General features: G+C 42.8%; 1 protein-coding gene across 1 annotated transcript in view; it reads right to left on the bottom strand.

Moving 5' to 3' along the window:
• Positions 1-16,813, bottom strand: part of LOC145345623 (dynein axonemal heavy chain 8-like) — a 1,557,438-nt gene that overhangs the window by 217,918 nt on the left and 1,322,707 nt on the right. Inside the window, exon 80 of the mRNA XM_080193457.1 lies at positions 15,887-16,139. Coding sequence (XP_080049583.1) covers positions 15,887-16,139 — 253 coding nt within the window. The remainder of the gene's footprint in view (positions 1-15,886; positions 16,140-16,813) is intronic.

Genomic DNA, 16,813 nt, shown 5'->3' with positions numbered 1-16,813 from the left:
AGGGGAATTGCTTGATAGAGCAGACGCAGCACGGTTTCGTTAAAGGGAAGTCGTGTCTGACAAATTTATTAGAGTTCTATGAGGATGTGTCTAGGGCGGTGGATAGAGGAGAACCGGTGGATGTGGTGTTTCTTGATTTTCAGAAGGCGTTTGACAAGGTACCTCGCAAGAGGTTATTGCAGAAGGTCAGGGGGCATGGAGTTGGGGGTAGGGCGTTAGCGTGGATAGAGGATTGGTTATCAAATAGGAGGCAGAGAGTGGGGGTTAATGGGTGCTATTCAGATTGGCGGTTGGTGACTAGTGGAGTGCCCCAGGGGTCGGTGCTGGGGCCTCAGCTATTTACCATTTATATAGATGATCTGGAGGAAGGAACCGAGTGTATGGTGTCGAAATTTGCTGATGACACCAAGATTGGTGGAACGGCAAATTGCGTAGAGGGTGTGGAGAGTCTACAGAAGGATCTAGATAGGCTGGGCGAATGGGCCAGGAACTGGCAAATGGAATTTAATGTTGGCAAGTGCGAGGTGGTCCACTTTGGTAGGAATAATGGTAGGAAGGACTATTACTTACGTGGCGAAAAACTGCAGCAGGCGATGGTGCAGAGGGACCTCGGGGTCCTTGTGCATGAGTTGCAAAAACCCAGCTTGCAGGTGCAGCAGGTGGTCAGGAAGGCGAATGGGATGCTGGCCTTCATAGCGAGGGGGATTGAATATAAAAGTAGGGAGGTCTTGCTGCAGCTGTATAGGGAATTGGTGAGGCCGCAGCTGGAGTACTGTGTGCAGTTTTGGTCGCCGCACTTACGCAAGGATATTTTGGCCTTGGAGGGAGTGCAGAGGAGGTTTACTAGGCTGATACCGGAGTTGAGGGGGTTGAGCTATGAGGAGAGGCTGAATAAACTAGGCTTGTACTCGTTAGAGTTTAGAAGAATGAGGGGAGATCTCATTGAGACGTATAAGATGATGAATGGGATGGATAGGATAGAGGTGGAGAGGCTCTTCGCACTCAGAAAGGACAGTAGGACTAGGGGGCACAGCCTCAAGATAAAGGGGGGGCGGTTTAGAACGGAGTTGAGGAGGAACTTCTTCACTCAAAGGGTGGTGAATCTCTGGAATTCTCTGCCCGTTGAAGTGGTGGAGGCTGCCTCGCTAAATATTTTTAAGACGCGGGTTGATGGGTTTTTGATAAGAGAGGGGATTAAGGGTTATGGGGAGAGGGCGGGAATGTGGAACTGAGCCACGACAGATCAGCCATGATCTTATTGAATAGCGGGGCAGGCTCGAAGGGCTAGATGGCCTACTCCTGCTCCTATTTCTTATGTTCTTATGTTCTTATGTGATCCATGGCAAACACATCTGCAGAAACCATAAGCAGTTGGAATTCTGGATCAGAGTTATTGATTTGGAATCCAAACTGCAGGCAGGGAGCAACATAGCAAAGGGGGAGTAATTCCTCACCAAGCTGGCGAGAATCTTATGTATGATGAATGTGTGGGGAGGCAAGACCAATAATAGCTTCATTTCCTGCTTTTGCCTGAGGTTAATGAAAGAACACCATGGGTGGAATTTTCCATCCTGCCTGCCCTGGGAGATCACAGTGGGCAGGATTGGACCATGCAAAAGGAACCCTCGAACGGGTTTTTCTGATCTTGCGGTGAACTCAGCCAAAAAGCCCCATCCTAAATCACTCTCGCTGCCCACTTAAGTGCTGTCCAGCATAAGACAGTCTGTGAGGCCAAGGGGAGCATTGTGGCTGCTGGGTCTAACGGTGGAGAGTGAAAAGAGCGCAGGATCATCTGATCCCTCATAAGGATTTCTGAGAAACTGTGTTCAGTTTCTAATCACTCAGCCATTATGATGCCATTGATATCACTTGCACCAGGTGTTATATATATTTAAATAGTTGCATGATTGCTTTAAGGTAACATGATTTGATGGTGATGTCATTAAGGTGTTGCTCAGGCTTCTGTTTTAGTTTAAGTTGTCCTCCTACAGGTAACATCTCTTTCAATAAACCTGTTGGGTGTTACTTTGAATTATGCAAATCACATCTCTTCTTTTTGTTTAAAATTTCACAGCCAAATATAATTGGGGCATTACAAAAATAAAATTGGCAATGAGTCGGGATTTTGTTAAGTCAAGAGCATTGAGAAAAGATCCTAAGTTAGTTAAAAAAAAATTGTTGGTCCTCAAACTTCGAATATTAAAAGGCTGGGAAAAATTAACAACAGGAGTAAATATTGAAGTGCCGGTGAAAGAAGGCTCAAGTAAGAAAAAAGCTCTCTGTGTGCTTTTAAAAGAGGGAGATTTTTTGATCAGAGAAAGGTGAGATTCCAGGCAGTGTCAGGCAGATTTGAAACAAAAGGATGCTTTGTTCAAACAGCTGGGGCCATTTGAAGAAAGCACATCAAGTCAATAGTCTCCAAGGTGAAAAAAGGATACCGAGAATGCAGAAAAATAAATATAAAAATATACTGAGCTGTCTTGAGTCGCTAGTGCCTGCAAGAAAAATGGCAGATCAATTCAGATCAATGGGGCTTTTCAGTGAAGAAGATGAATCATAGAGTTACTATGTAGAGCGTTTTCAGTACGTCGTATCAGCAAATAAATTGCAAAAGAGTTTCTTGTACCAGTTTTTCTCAGTACGATAGGGAGTAAAACCTTTAATTTGCTCCAGAACTCAGCTTATCCAGCAAAGCCAGGAGCCAGAACTTATGATGAATTGATAAAGATCCCTGAAGAGAATCACTCCCCAAAGCCACTGATCATCGCAGGGTCCTGTTTCACTGAAGAAGGGATCAAGTAGATAGCAAAGCAGTTCTCAGTTTGTGGAAACCTTAAAAAGGCTGGCATAACGTTGTGAGTTTAGTCAGTTATTAGAAGATACTTTTCAAGAATGTATAGTTTGCGGTCTCCAAAATTAGGCTATCAAAGTAAGATTGCCTATTGAATATGCTCTGTCTTTAAAGACAACAGTAGAAATTGCAGTGTTTATGGAACTGACTGCTAAAGAGCTTCAAAAAGTTGGTACAGGAATGAAGATTCACAAGTTGAGAACTGCCCATAAGAAATCAAAACAACATGTCACAGATGTGCCCAAATGCTGGAGCAGTGCAAGAATTGTAGTAAAATGGGTCATATTGGAAAAGCTTGGGCTAGACTAGCTTCCCTTGAGAGAATATTCAGAAGCAGAATCCAGGTTCGTTCAGGGAGAATATATTGTATTTTACAAAAGGAATTTACAATGTTGAAGAAAGGAATTATGACCACGAAGAAGAGAATGTCCAGAAATATGATGAATGTCTTATACATCCAGGGTGAAGCACATAGGGCCTGATTCTCCCATCCCTGCGCTGGAATCCAGCGGGAAGACAGGCAAGTGATTTAAATCCCTTTTTAATCTTAGCTCAATCTCATTATTGGACCAAGCAAGACATTCTCCGGTCCTGATAGCATCTTTCACCCCGCCAGGAGTATTTCATTCCCGCAGGGTTTTGAGTAGCTCCCCACTTGCAGGGAACTAGAGGGAGACCCTGCTCGAGTTAAGGGGGGAGGGGGGCAACTGGGCCCCCAAGGGGGTCAAGTGGTGGGAGGTGGTTCCCCCTAGACATGGGCATCTGGCAGTGCCAACCTCTGCCCCCAGAACTGGCCAAGGGGCAAAGGTCCCATGGCCAGGGGGCACATTGGCACTACCCACCAGGCATACAGTAGTGCCAAGCAGGCAGGGCAGAGGGGCAGGGCATATAATGGCAGGACCTAGATGCAAATGGTGAGGTGTCCTGCTGCCACTCTGCAGATAGGATCGTTGGGAGCTAGAGGGAGGCCAACGATTGGGGTGGGCTGGGATGAGGCCTGGCTCCTGGAGGGTGAATCTGCCTCTCGGCGGGCAATCTGCCTCCCATGGCGTGGGGGGTCGGGGAAAGGGTCCAGGGATCCAAGAATGATCCCTGGAAAGAAGAGCTTGTCGTATGAGGAACAGTTGAGGACTCTGGGTCTGTACTTGTTGGAGTTTAGAAGGATGAGGGGGTATCTTATTGAAACTTATAGGATACTGCGAGGCCTGGATAGAGTGGACGTGGAGAGGACGTTTCCACTAGTAGGAAAAAACTAGAACCAGAAGGCACAGCCTCAGGCTAAAGGGGCAATTCCTTAAAGCAGAAATGAGGAGGAATTTCTTCAACTAGAGAGTGGCGAACTTGTGAAATTCTTTGCTGCAAAAGGCTGTGGGGGCCAGGTCATTGAATGTCTTTAAGACAGAGATAGATAGGTTCTTGATTAATAAGGGGATCAGGGGTTATGGAGAAAAGGCAAGAGAATGGGGATGAGAAAAATATCAGTCATGATTGAATGGTGGAGCAGACATGATGGGCTAAGTGGCCTAATTTTGTTCCTATGTCTTATGGCTATTGCTTACCATCATTACTAATAATGGTCATTTTCATTGTAAAAGATTGCCTTTTGGATTAACATTTGCACCAGACCCTATTCCAAAGATCGATGGATCAGATTTTAAGTGGCCTTTCTGGTGTATAATACATGAGAATAATTTAGATGCAACAGTGGAACATCTTCAAGGGCATGACCTGCGTATCAAAAAGAAACTTTTCCATATGTCAGTCCAGTATTGGGTCACATTATTAATAGTAAAAGCTTACATCAAGCACGGTAAAAGATAAAAGCTATTTTAGAAGCACCATGACTGAAGAATGTGATGCAATTGAGGTCCTTTCAGGAATTAGTAAATTATTATCGAAAATTTGTTCCAAACTTAGCTACATTATTGAAGCTATTGCCTAATTTACTGTGTGTAAAACAATCATTGTACTTGACAACAGAATGTGAGAAGGCGAACAAGGAATTGAATTTAATTAATTTACTTTTGTCAGATGTATTGAGATACAATGAAAAGTATTGTTTCTTGTGAGCAGACAAAACATATTGACAAACCATATCTTTCACAGCATACATAGGGGAGAAAGAAAGGAGAGGATCCAGAATACAGTGTTACAGGTATAGCAAGGGTATAGAGAAAGATCAGCTTAATATATGGTAGGTCCATTCAAAAGTCCGATGGCAGCAGGGAAGAAGCTGTTTTTGAGTTGGTTGGTACGTGACCTCAGACTTTTGTATATTTTTCACAACAAAAGAAGGTGGAAGAGAGAATGTCTGGGGTGCATAGGGTCCTTGATTATGCTGGCTGCTTTGCTGAGACAGTGGAAAGTTTAAATGGAGCCAATGGATCGGATGCTAGTTTGCCTGATGGACTCTTTGTAGTTTCTTGTGATCTTGCTTGGATCAGGAGCCATACAAAGTTGCATCCAGAAAGGATATGATTTTGAAGCACAAAGTGACAATTTCACATTGCCAATCCACCTGACCTGCACATGTTTGGACTGTGGGAGGAAACCAGAGCACCCAGATAAAACTCCACGCAGACAATCTCCCAAGACTGGAAGCAAATCAGGGTCCCTGGTGGTGTGAGGCAACAATGCTAACCCTTGTGCCACTGTGCTGTCATGAGGAACTATTCGAATTTTCATTTAGGAGATTATGCTGGACACTTGGAGAAACTCAAATAAATCAGGAAGAGAAGTCATGATTTACCAATTTATTGTCATTTTTTGAAGGTGTAAAAAGTGCTGTGCATAAAGGGGAGCCTGTAGTCATATTGGACTTGGATTTTCAGAAGACATCTGATAAGGTGCCACACCAAAGATTATTATGTAAAATAGAATCTCATGGTGAAGGGAGTAACATATTAACATATAGTGAAGATTGTTTGGCTGGTAGAAAAACAAAGAATATGTAAAATTGGATTTGATATGATGAGTAAATGGTCGGAACTTGGGCTGCAATGTTTTACAGTTTATATCAATGACTTAGATGAGGGAAGTGAAAGCTTTGTGGTAAATTTGAAGATGTCATGAAGAAAGGTAAAAGAGTATGTTGTTAAAAGGATAAAATAAGGTTGCAGATGGGTATAAGTAGGTTGAGTGATTAAATAAAAATCTTGCAGATGGAGTATAATGCAGGAAAAGTTCTTTATTTTGGAAGGAGGAATAAAAAAAAATTATTATTTAAATGGCGAATTGCTGCAGAATTCCAAGGTGCAGAGTAGCCTGGGTACTCTAGTGCATGAATCTCAAAATGTCAGTATATAGGTGCAGTGAGTAATTAAGAAGGCTAATAGAATGCTATTCTTCATTATGAGAGAAATTGGACATAAAAGGAAGGATGTTGTGCTTCATTTTTACAAGGCATTAGAGAGACCACAACACGATTATTGCAACTGACATCAAGGCAGCATTTGCCTAGACGTGGCATCAAAGAGCGCTATCAAAACTGAAATCAACGGGGATCAGGGGGAAAAAGTCTTCATTGTTTGGAGTCATATCTGGCACAAAGGAAAATAGTTGAGGTGTTGGAAGTCAACCATCTCAGCTCCAGGACATCACTGCAGGAGTTCCTCAGGGTAGTGTCCTAGGCTCAACCATCTTCAGCTGCTTCATCATAAGGTCAGAAATGTGGATGTTCACTGATGACTGCACAATGTTTAGCAACATTCACGATTCCTCAGATACTGAAGAAGTGCATGTCTGAATGCAAAACCTGGACAATATCCAGGCTTGGGGTAACAAATGGCACGTAACATCCATGCCACACAAGTGCAAGTCAATAACCATCTCTAACGAGAGACTATCTAATCATTGCACCTTAACACTCAATTGCATTACAATTACTGAATCCCCCACTATCAAAATCAGAAACTCAACTGGTCGAGCCACATAAAAATTGTGGCTGTAATAGTAGGTCAGAAGCTTGGAATCCTGTGATGAGTGACTCACCTTCTGACTCCCCAAGGCCTGTCCACCGTCTATAAGGCACAAGTTAGGAGTGTAATGGAATACTCTCCACTTGCCTGGATGACAACACTCGAGAAACTTGACACCATCCAGGAAAAAGCAGCCGCTTAATTGCTACCCTTTCACAAATATTCAATCCCTCCACCACTGATGAGCAGTGACAGCAGTGTATGTCATCTACATGATGCATTGCAGGGATTTTCCAAATACCTAACCTCTATCATTTAGCTATGACTAGCTATGACTATAGCATTGCATTTTGCACCCTTTACTTTCCTTTTCTATGATGTGGGAGATGCTGGTGTTGGACTGGGGTAGGCACATAAATAGTCTCACAACATCAGGTTAAAGTCCAGCAGGTTTATTTGGTAGCATGAACTTTTAGAACCTGATGAAGGAGCAGTGCTCTGAAAATTTGTACTACCAAATAAACCTATTGGACTTTACCCTCGGAATGTGAGACTCTTTCCTTCTCTACGATATGTCTTGTCAGTATGGCATGCAAGAAACAATACTTTTCACTGTATACTAATAATTACAAATCAAATCACCTAGAAGGACAAGGGCAGCAGACATATGCAAACACTGTGAGAAGTAGTGTAATTTTTAAGGCTGCAAGAGCTAACAGTACAATCAGCAGTGATGGACAAGTTCAGCAGCATACAGAAAGGGGGAGGCACATGACAGACAGTTAACTAGGTTACACGAAACAGATAACCGCAGTGATGAGATTAAGTGCAAAATGGGAGTTGAGAGAGTGTTAATTGAAGGAATGACACAATACAAGCCATTTACAGTGTTTAAAGTTAACAAGGTTAACAGCCAAATAAGGGGGAATAACACAATACAAGCCATCACAATGTTTGAAAAACAGTATAAAATGTGCTGCAAATCTATGTAAGGTGTGCCTATTTTGACTAGACACCCGGTCTTGCAAGAACGACAAATAAAATCTTGCTCCTTCAGAACTTGACTTGACTAAATTGTTTAACTGTGAGCTGTGTTTCTCACAATTGGGGGCTCGTCCGGGATCCTAACATCCCTGGTAGGGAGGTTGCCGGTGACAACTGGGAAGACGCGTCCCGTTCCAAATTGAATGGTCCCAGGTGTTCATCGGTGGACTTCTCTGCCACTGACTGTTGAGAATCCTAGGAAAGTTGTTCTGAACGAGTAAGTGGGAAACGATAGGCACCGTCGTGTGGTCGGGCAACGCTGTGGACCAAGGTAAGAAAAGTGACATTTAAGTATTGCCTTGGCGACCGGGTCATGGTAGGTAAACCATGGGAAGTGGGGGTAGTAGGACAAAGTCCCCCGGGAAAGGTGCTGGGAATCCGCGGAGAAAGGGTGGGGCCCCAGGGAACATCCCTCCAGAAAGTCCTTTGGGACGGATGTTGGAAGAAGGGTGGGGCCCCAGGGAACATCCCTCCAGAAAGTCCGTTGGGAAGGATGTTGGAAGGTTTGGGCACTAGTACTTGTACTAGGGATAAAAACAAGACGACAATGATGAAATATTGTGTTTTGTTTGGGTGAAGGAACCAATCAGGAGTCCGTCCATCTTCTGGCCAAAGTACGGTTCGGTTGAGGATTGGGTTTGTCAGATTCTTAATAAATATGTGAGACAGAAGCAGCCGGCGTCCCAGGAAGGAATTGATCATGCAAGTTGCTGGATAATGTTAATTTAGGGGCTGCGGGGGAGGTTATGTGATGAGGGAGCAGAGGAAAGTCGAATAAGGGAGGTGCCCCTAGAGGCACTGGAGTTTGTGGATGGGTCACGAAGTATATAGATGGATCAGCATGAATGGGATGGACCTACAATTGGTCTGAGCAGAAAGAGGTAGAGAGAAGTATGTCAGTGGAACTGGGAACCCTGACATGGGCTTTTACTGAGGTGCGGGGAGAACGCTAATAGTGGTTATGTATTTGGAATTGTGCATGACTATATGACTGTTTGAGAGAGAAAGGGATTTGTCACGACATGAGGCACCCGAATCAAACATGGTCAAATTTATTAGAGGCCAGTGAGCTCCCATCAGTAAAGGGTTAAAAAGAGACAAGCAGGCTGACTCTGTATGGTACAGAGAGAGAGAGAGAGAGGGTGTAACTGTGTAATTGAGACCCTCATGTGATGTAATAGATATAGCCAATCAAAGTGAATTGCTTTAAGTTTTTAAGTTTACTAAATTATGTAGGGATTGGACAGAGATTTGAATTCTGCCAAGTGGGAAAGGTGGCATTATATTGCATCTTAAAGTTGTGAGGAGAGATAACCATTTAGGCACATAGTAGATTTGATTTTGTACTTGCCTGTGTTGGTTACAAAGGCAGAGCTGTAGAAATAATTAAACATATAGATTGCACATTAGAATGCTTTCAGTATTTCTTCGTGCATCTGTGCTCCAAGTGATGTTTTGTTTTATTGTACCAGAATTGTAAGAAGGTGCAAGGGTCTTGATTTAGTGAGGATATTTAATGGTGATAAAAATAAATCTTATTTTGGATTTTCTGAATCAGGCTTTAGTTAATTAAACTGCTGTACTTTGACTCACAATTAGTCTCAGAGGTATCTTTACCTACAAGGATTGGTGCTGAAACCTGGGATCTGTTTACGGGTCCGGTTGAATGGCCACAACTGGAGCTCCGGAACAGATTACCAAATTTAAGGGAGTGAATCAAAGTACAGTAGGTGCTCATCTGTGATGAAAAAGTGTGAGTGTGTGTGCGAGGTCTGAGCTGAGCATGTACAGACAAGGAGGCATCTGTCTTTACACCTAGCCCTAGACCAGTTGTTAAGAGGGGTAGCCCCCTACGCAAAGCTCAGGAGTTTGAAGTGGGTGTAAAGGCTAGAGAAGGATGCCTGGGATGTGATGTTCAGACGTGAGTAAGAGAGAAAGCCGGCTTAATAGTGTGAGCTTAAAGGTGTAAGCTCACGAGTGTAAGCGGTGGTACGGAGGGGACTGATCACCCCTGATAGGTATCACCGGACTGTGATAAGAGCGACCTAGGGGTGGGATCCATTTCACCCACTAGATCAACAATGGAAATGATTGAAAAAAAAAGGACAGAACTAAGAAAATTGGAATTCTCTTAGTTTGAATTAATTGAACAGGTTTAAACCAGATTAATTGAACACATCTCAGTCTCGGGTAAAAAAAATATTGGGCTGACGACAAGGAGAAAATTAAAACGTCAGAATCACAGATTAGAGAGTTAGAAAAGAGAAACCAAACAAAGAAAATAGCAGTATTGTTAATACATCAGTTAGCTGGACTAATTGAACAAGTAGTCACTTCCAGTAAGAAGTGGAGTGGGGATAAAAAGATTAAGGAATTAGAATTCAGAGTAAGGGAACTGGAGAAACAAAACCAAGTGTTAGAAGACTACTGCAGAGGGACATCACCTCCCTACCCCGGCAGTATGACCATGAAACTCACAGCGCCTGGGGGTGACTTTAATACTGAGGAGAAGGTCTTTAACCTTGCTCCGGTAACGAGGAGAGGAACAGTGAATAATCCATTGACCAATTTAAATACTTCACACCAGGGAAAGACATCAGATCCTAGTGTCACTGGGAAAACTCCAGCCCTGGAGTTCAAAGGCCAAATTTTGGTATTATCATTGTCCCAGGAAGTATTTATAGTATTAGATATAGCTTTGAACTTGAACTCACAGGATAAGTTTTTCTTTATAGTAGACGATAAGCACAGGTGTTATATTTGGGACATTTAATATTCCAAAGGATCAAAGAGATGCCCGTGGACAGGCTAGCCAATGAAATAGCAAAAGAAGCAACCCTAAACCCACAACCAATTAGGATGCAGGCCCTTATTTCCCTAATGCCCCGTGGATTGAATCCAATCTTTATAGAAAAGGAAAAAAAGAGGAGCTGACTGAGATGAGACAGAGAAACAGAAGGCAAAGATAATGGTAGCGGCCGTAGATGAGATTGTGAGGAAGAGGGTGGAACCAATAACTGAGGGAAAGACACGAGGGTATCAGTATGTTGAAAGGAAGGAACGAGGAAGTAGAAAAGGTGGGGCACTAAAAGGTGGGGTAACATAAAGAACCCAACAAAAGGGGTGTTATCACTGTGGAATGGTTGGACATTTTAGAAGACAGTGCCCTGAATTACAAAAAGAGAGGGTAGTCCCTCTCATGAGTATGGATGAAGACTAGGGAGGTCAGGGGTTCCTACCCCCGGGGATCCACCGGGAATCCTTGATAAATCTGCAGGTGGGTCCCCAACAAGAAGATGCGGTGTTTCTGGTGGATACGGGGGCCACTAGATCCTCTCTGAATTTTATACCGAGAGGAATAAAGTTAATCGATAAGAAATTAATGGTATCGGGGTAAAAGGGGAAGGTTTTACAGTCCCCATGTTTGAACCGATTATGCTTAAATACCAGACTGAGCGGATAGAGGGTCAACTCTTATACATACCAGAAGTTGGCAGTAATTTATTAGGCAGAGACTTAATAATTAAATTGGGTTTGGCAATTGGAGTAGAAAAGAACCAATTAACAGTAACCATGGCAGTATTAACAGACGGACAGGAACAGCAAATAGACCCGATAGTCTGGGCAGGGGAAGGAAACCGAGGGGGATTAGACGCTCCTCCTCTGCAAATAAATTTAAAAAAAGGAGAGACGGTGTGTGTTAAGCAATACCCTATACCTTTGCAAGGAAAAAAAGGATTACAGCCAGTAATTGAAGGATTGGTTAGAGATGGACTGTTAGAACCCTGTATGTCCCCTTATAATACCCCTATATTGCCTGTAAAGAAGCCTGAGGGAACGTACCGCCTGGTACAGGACCTAAGGGCCCTGAACCAGATAGTGACGATGCGACACCCCATTGTCCCTAATCCTTATATTTTATTAAGCAAGATTCCTCCTGATCACGGATGGTTCAGTGTAGTGGACCTAAAAGATGCATTTTGGACATGCCCACTGGTGGAAGAAAGTCGAGACTTATTTGCTTTTGAGTGGGAAAATCCTATCACAGGACGGAAACAGCAGTTCAGGTGGACAGTGCTCCCACAGGGGTTCACAGAGTCCCCAAATCTTTTCGGTCAAGTCTTAGAGCAGGTGTTAGAAAGATTTAAAAAGCCTGATGAAATCACGTTACTACAATATGTAGATGACCTACTAGTAACAGGAGGAGGAAAGGAAAAGGTAATAGAAGCCACAAATAGCTTATTGAATTATCTGGGACAACAGGGATTCAGGGTGTCAAAGAAAAAGCTGCAGTACGTAGAGAAGGAAGTTAAATACCTTGGACACCTAATCAGTGAGGGAAGGAGAAGAATAGATCCAGAAAGAATACAAGGAATCCTAGATCTAAATATACTATGGACTAAAAAGGAACTTAGGAGGTTCTTGGGATTAGTAGGATACTGTAGATTGTGGATCAAAGGGTACGCACAGAAAACTAAACAACTATATTTGAAACTGTTAGAAGAAGAACCTAATGTTTTAAAGTGGACAGAGGATCTAAGCTGATAATAGAAACGAAACTCCCTTGGACTAAGTGCTTACCAAAAGCACTTTTGCGTATTTGTACAGCTCCTCGAAAGGATTTGGGTTTATCCCCCTATGAAATGCTATTTGGACTACCTTATATGGGGGCAGTCGGGGAGTTACCGGTTCCTGAAATGAATGATCAATTTGTAAAGAAATATATACTGGGCCTGTCCTCCTCGATATCTTCCCTTAGGAAACAAGGATTATTGTCGCAGACTCCAGCCCTCGACTTCACGGTACATACAATTCAACCAGGAGATTGGGTCCTGGTAAAGTCATGGAAAGAAACTAAGCTGCAACCGGAATGGGAGGAACCATATCAAGCACTCCTAACAACTGAGACAGTAATCAGGACTGCTGAAAAGGGGTGGACACATCATACTATAATCAAGGGACTGGTAAAACCTCCAGATAATTCCAACACGTGGATGGTCAAACTGACTGAAGAACCTTTGAAGCTGAAATTTAAAAGACTCTAAATAATCAATTTTTAGTTGCGGCGTGAGCGCGGGAAAGGAACTGTTTTGAATTAAGTTCTCTCCTAAAAGGTAACGAGAAAGGGATAGAATGGAAGGGGTAACCTGGATAATGCTTTCCTTCCTCTTGTCCAAGAGAGTACTTACAAGTATGGGATATAATTCAGATAAGTTAGAAGAGGACAAGGGAAACACTATGAGCTCAGTTACGGTTCTGGATCTCACTACAACACAGGTAGTAGAGACAGACCTGTGTTCTTTGGTAATATGTGGGGATCTGGTGAGCCAGCAAAAATATTCGGTAGAATCCTTACAATTTTATGCCGACGGAAAGTATCCTTGGGGTAAGATCAGAATGCCTAGATAAGGAATACAATCTTATAGGGACCAAATGGACTGAAAAAAAAAATAAGCGGTCCAGTCTTAGATCCTAAGAACCTCTCCCGGTACTCCATAGCTGGTGGGCCCTTCTTTACAGGTAACTAGACCAGGGACCAACAATTGCACCAGGCAGTATTTGGAATTAGGGTAAAGGAGGGAGGAAAAGATAGCAAATTGAAATGTTGTTTCCGAATCTATGTAGATAAAAATTTGAAAACACCTGACTAGAATGATAAGGTTCCCCAAAACGACCCAAGGGCAGTAAGAGTGGTCGAAGTAAACAACCTAAAACAAATCCTTGAAATAGAGACTGGGTATGAGGAGACTAATGCCTGGGTAGAATGGGTCAAATACACTGTAAAAAGCTTAAATAAAAGCAATTGCTATGCCTGTGCGTCTGGGAAGCCAGTGGCCCAAATAGTACCCTTCCCTCTGGGATGGAAATGCGACAGAAGAGGTATGGAGTGCATGTTAGCCCTGTATCAAGAAAAGGAAGCATGGGGCAACCCGAACTGCACATCCCTATCCCTGATGTTCCCTCCTGTGGAAGCAAAGAACTTAAAAACTCCCCCTCAGTTTCTCACTGCCGTTGTGAATCACACTTCATGTGTGAACCGACAAAGGGCAGAGTTAACTCATAATATGGGGGAGTTAGAATCATGCTCAGAGGTCAGGAGCATTACAGAGAACGGAATGGGAGGGAACTATTCATCATTGAAAATCCCCAGAGCAGATATATGGTGGTATTGTGGAGGAAGGGTACTGAGGCCAACTCTACCCCCTCAGTGGAAAGGTACATGTGCAATTGTCCAATTGGCTATACCATTTACCCTGGCATTTGAAAAATCAAAAGGATCAGGAAAAACAAGAGATCAGTGATAGGAATTTCTTTTGATGAAAAGATATATCTAGATCCCATAGGAGTGCCTCGGGGAGTTCCAGATGAATTTAAAGCTCGAAATCAGATTACAGCTGGGTTTGAATCCTTGTTTTGGTGGGTAACAATAAATAAGAACGTAGATTGGATAAATTATATAAGATTGGGACGAGCAAGTGAATAGTATGTTAGCCAAACTGGAACAACCTACTCGCGCATATCTGGACTAAACCTGGAAAAAGGGATGCTAGTGAAAAATTACAGACAGTAAAAAGAAAAGGGGGGATTGTGAGAAGTAGTGTAATTTTTAAGGCTGCAAGAGCTAACAGTACAATCAGCAGTGATGGACGAGTTCAGCAGCATACAGAAAGGGGGAGGCACATGACAGACAGTTAACTAGGTTACACGAAACAGATAACCGCAGTGATGAGATTAAGCGCAAAATGGGAGTTGAGAGAGTGTTAATTGAAGGAATGACACAATACAAGCCATTTACAGTGTTTAAAGTTAACAAGGTTAACAGCCAAATAAGGGGGAATAACACAATACAAGCCATCACAATGTTTGAAAAACAGTATAAAATGTGCTGCAAATCTATGTAAGGTGTGCCTATTTTGACTAGACACCCGGTCTTGCAAGAACGACAAATAAAATCTTGCTCCTTCAGAACTTGACTTGACTAAATTGTTTAACTGTGAGCTCACAGTTTAACTGTGTTTCTCACAACACCATCACCTGGAAACATCCCTTCAAACTGCTCACTATCCTAACTTGGAAATGTGTAGCTGTTCCTTCTCTGTTGCTGGGTCAAAATTCTGGAATACCCTCCCCAACCGCAGTGTGGATATACTTACACCAGATAGAATGCAGCAGTTCAAGAAAACAATTCATCAATCAGGGACAACTGCAGATTGGTAATAAATATTGGCCTAGTGTGCCTTGAATCAATGATTTCTTTTCCATAATGAGGTGACCTGAACTGTACACAATACTCAAATTGTGACCTATGTACTTGCAGCATAATCTCCCTGCTCCTATATTCTATTTCCTGGCTAGTAAACAAAAGGAGGCCATTTGCAATCTTAAACACCTGATCAAGTTGTCCTATTAACTTCCAGGATGCTTCATTTATACAGGATATCGGTGGTATTGCCTCTCGAATACTGTGTGCTGTTTTGGTCTCATGTAAGGAAGGATGTAAATGTATTGGAGATTGTTCAGAGGAGGTTTCCTAGACTGATACCTGGAAGGGGTGGTTTGTCTTAGGATGATAGGTTGAAAAGAGTGGACTTGTTTCCACTAGAGTTTAGAAGAGTGAGTGATGACTTGATTGAAGTATGTATGATCCTGAATGATTTTAACAGAGTAGAGTTGAAAAGATGTTTCCTCTTGTGGGTGAATCCAGAACTAGGGGTGCAGTTTTAAATTAGAACTTGCTCTTATAGGACAGAGATGAGGAGACATTTCTTCTCTCAGAAGATTGTGTAACTTTGGAACTCTGCCTCAGAAGGCAGTGGAAGTGGGATCACTGAATATTTTAAAGACAGCGGTACTCAGATTCTGGGCAAGCCAGTCAAATGCTATTGAGGGTAGATGGGAGTGTGAAGCTCAACATAAACAGATCAGCCATGGTCTTATGGAATGGCAGTGCAGGTTCATGGGGCTAAATGGCTTCTGCTCCTTTTTTGCATGTTTGCACGTTCATAATCTATAAATTTCTTTCCATTATAAGAAACCTGGTAATATTTCACCCTAACACTATTGAGAAGCATACCTGGCCATGGAGAGGTCGAACAATTTCAAAAATTGTGCAAGTGACGTCTGGTACATGATGTTAACCATGCTCATTTCAGTGATGAGGAAATACAGGATACTGCCACGAGTGGCTGCTGGTCGGTATTCCTCCTGTGCCGTGTTAATCTTGATTTCTGTCTCTGCTGCTACATGCAACTTCTCACTAACTTCAGTTGCTGTTGTCTTTGTTATCTGAAGAACTCCAATCAAAGACTCATCATCCACCAGGGAGCCTGAAAAGAAGCCCATTGAGCTGATCAAGACCTCATTCCTCATCATTATAATTTCAATTAACAAAGAAGGAAATTAGGAGAGCCAGAAGGGGTCATGAGAAGGCCTTGGCAGGTAAGATTAAGGAAATCCCTAAGGCGTTCTACCAATGTGTGAAGAGTAAAAGGATGAGATGTGAAGGAATAGGACCTATAAAATGTGAAGGTGGGAAAGTTTGTATAGAACCGGTAGAAATAGCAGAGGTGCTCAATGAATACTTTACTTCGGTATTCAGGGTGGAAAAAGATCTTGGTGGTTGTACTGCAGGCTTGCGGTGGGCGGAAAAGCTTGAGTATGAGGACATTCAGAAAGAGGATTTGTTGGAACTTTTGAGTAACGTCAAGATAGATAAGTCACCGGGACTGGATGGGATGTACCCCAGGTTACTGTGGGAGGTGAGGGAAGAGATTGCAGAGTCCCTGGCAATGATGTTTGCTTCTTCGATGGAGATGGGAGAGGATCCAGAGGATTGGAGGATTGAGGATGTGGTTCCAATATTCAAGAAAGGGAATAGAGATAGCCCAGGAAATTATCGACTGGTGAGTCTAACCTCAGTGGTTGGTAAGTTGATGGAAAAGATCCTGAGAGACAGGATTTATGAACATTTAGAGCAGTATAGTATGATCAAAAGTAGTCA

Source organism: Carcharhinus amblyrhynchos, chromosome 7 (genome assembly GCF_965287045.1).
Source record: "Carcharhinus amblyrhynchos chromosome 7, sCarAmb.v2.hapA, whole genome shotgun sequence".
NCBI lineage: Eukaryota > Metazoa > Chordata > Chondrichthyes > Carcharhiniformes > Carcharhinidae > Carcharhinus > Carcharhinus amblyrhynchos.
This window is presented reverse-complemented; position numbering and strand designations above follow the sequence as displayed.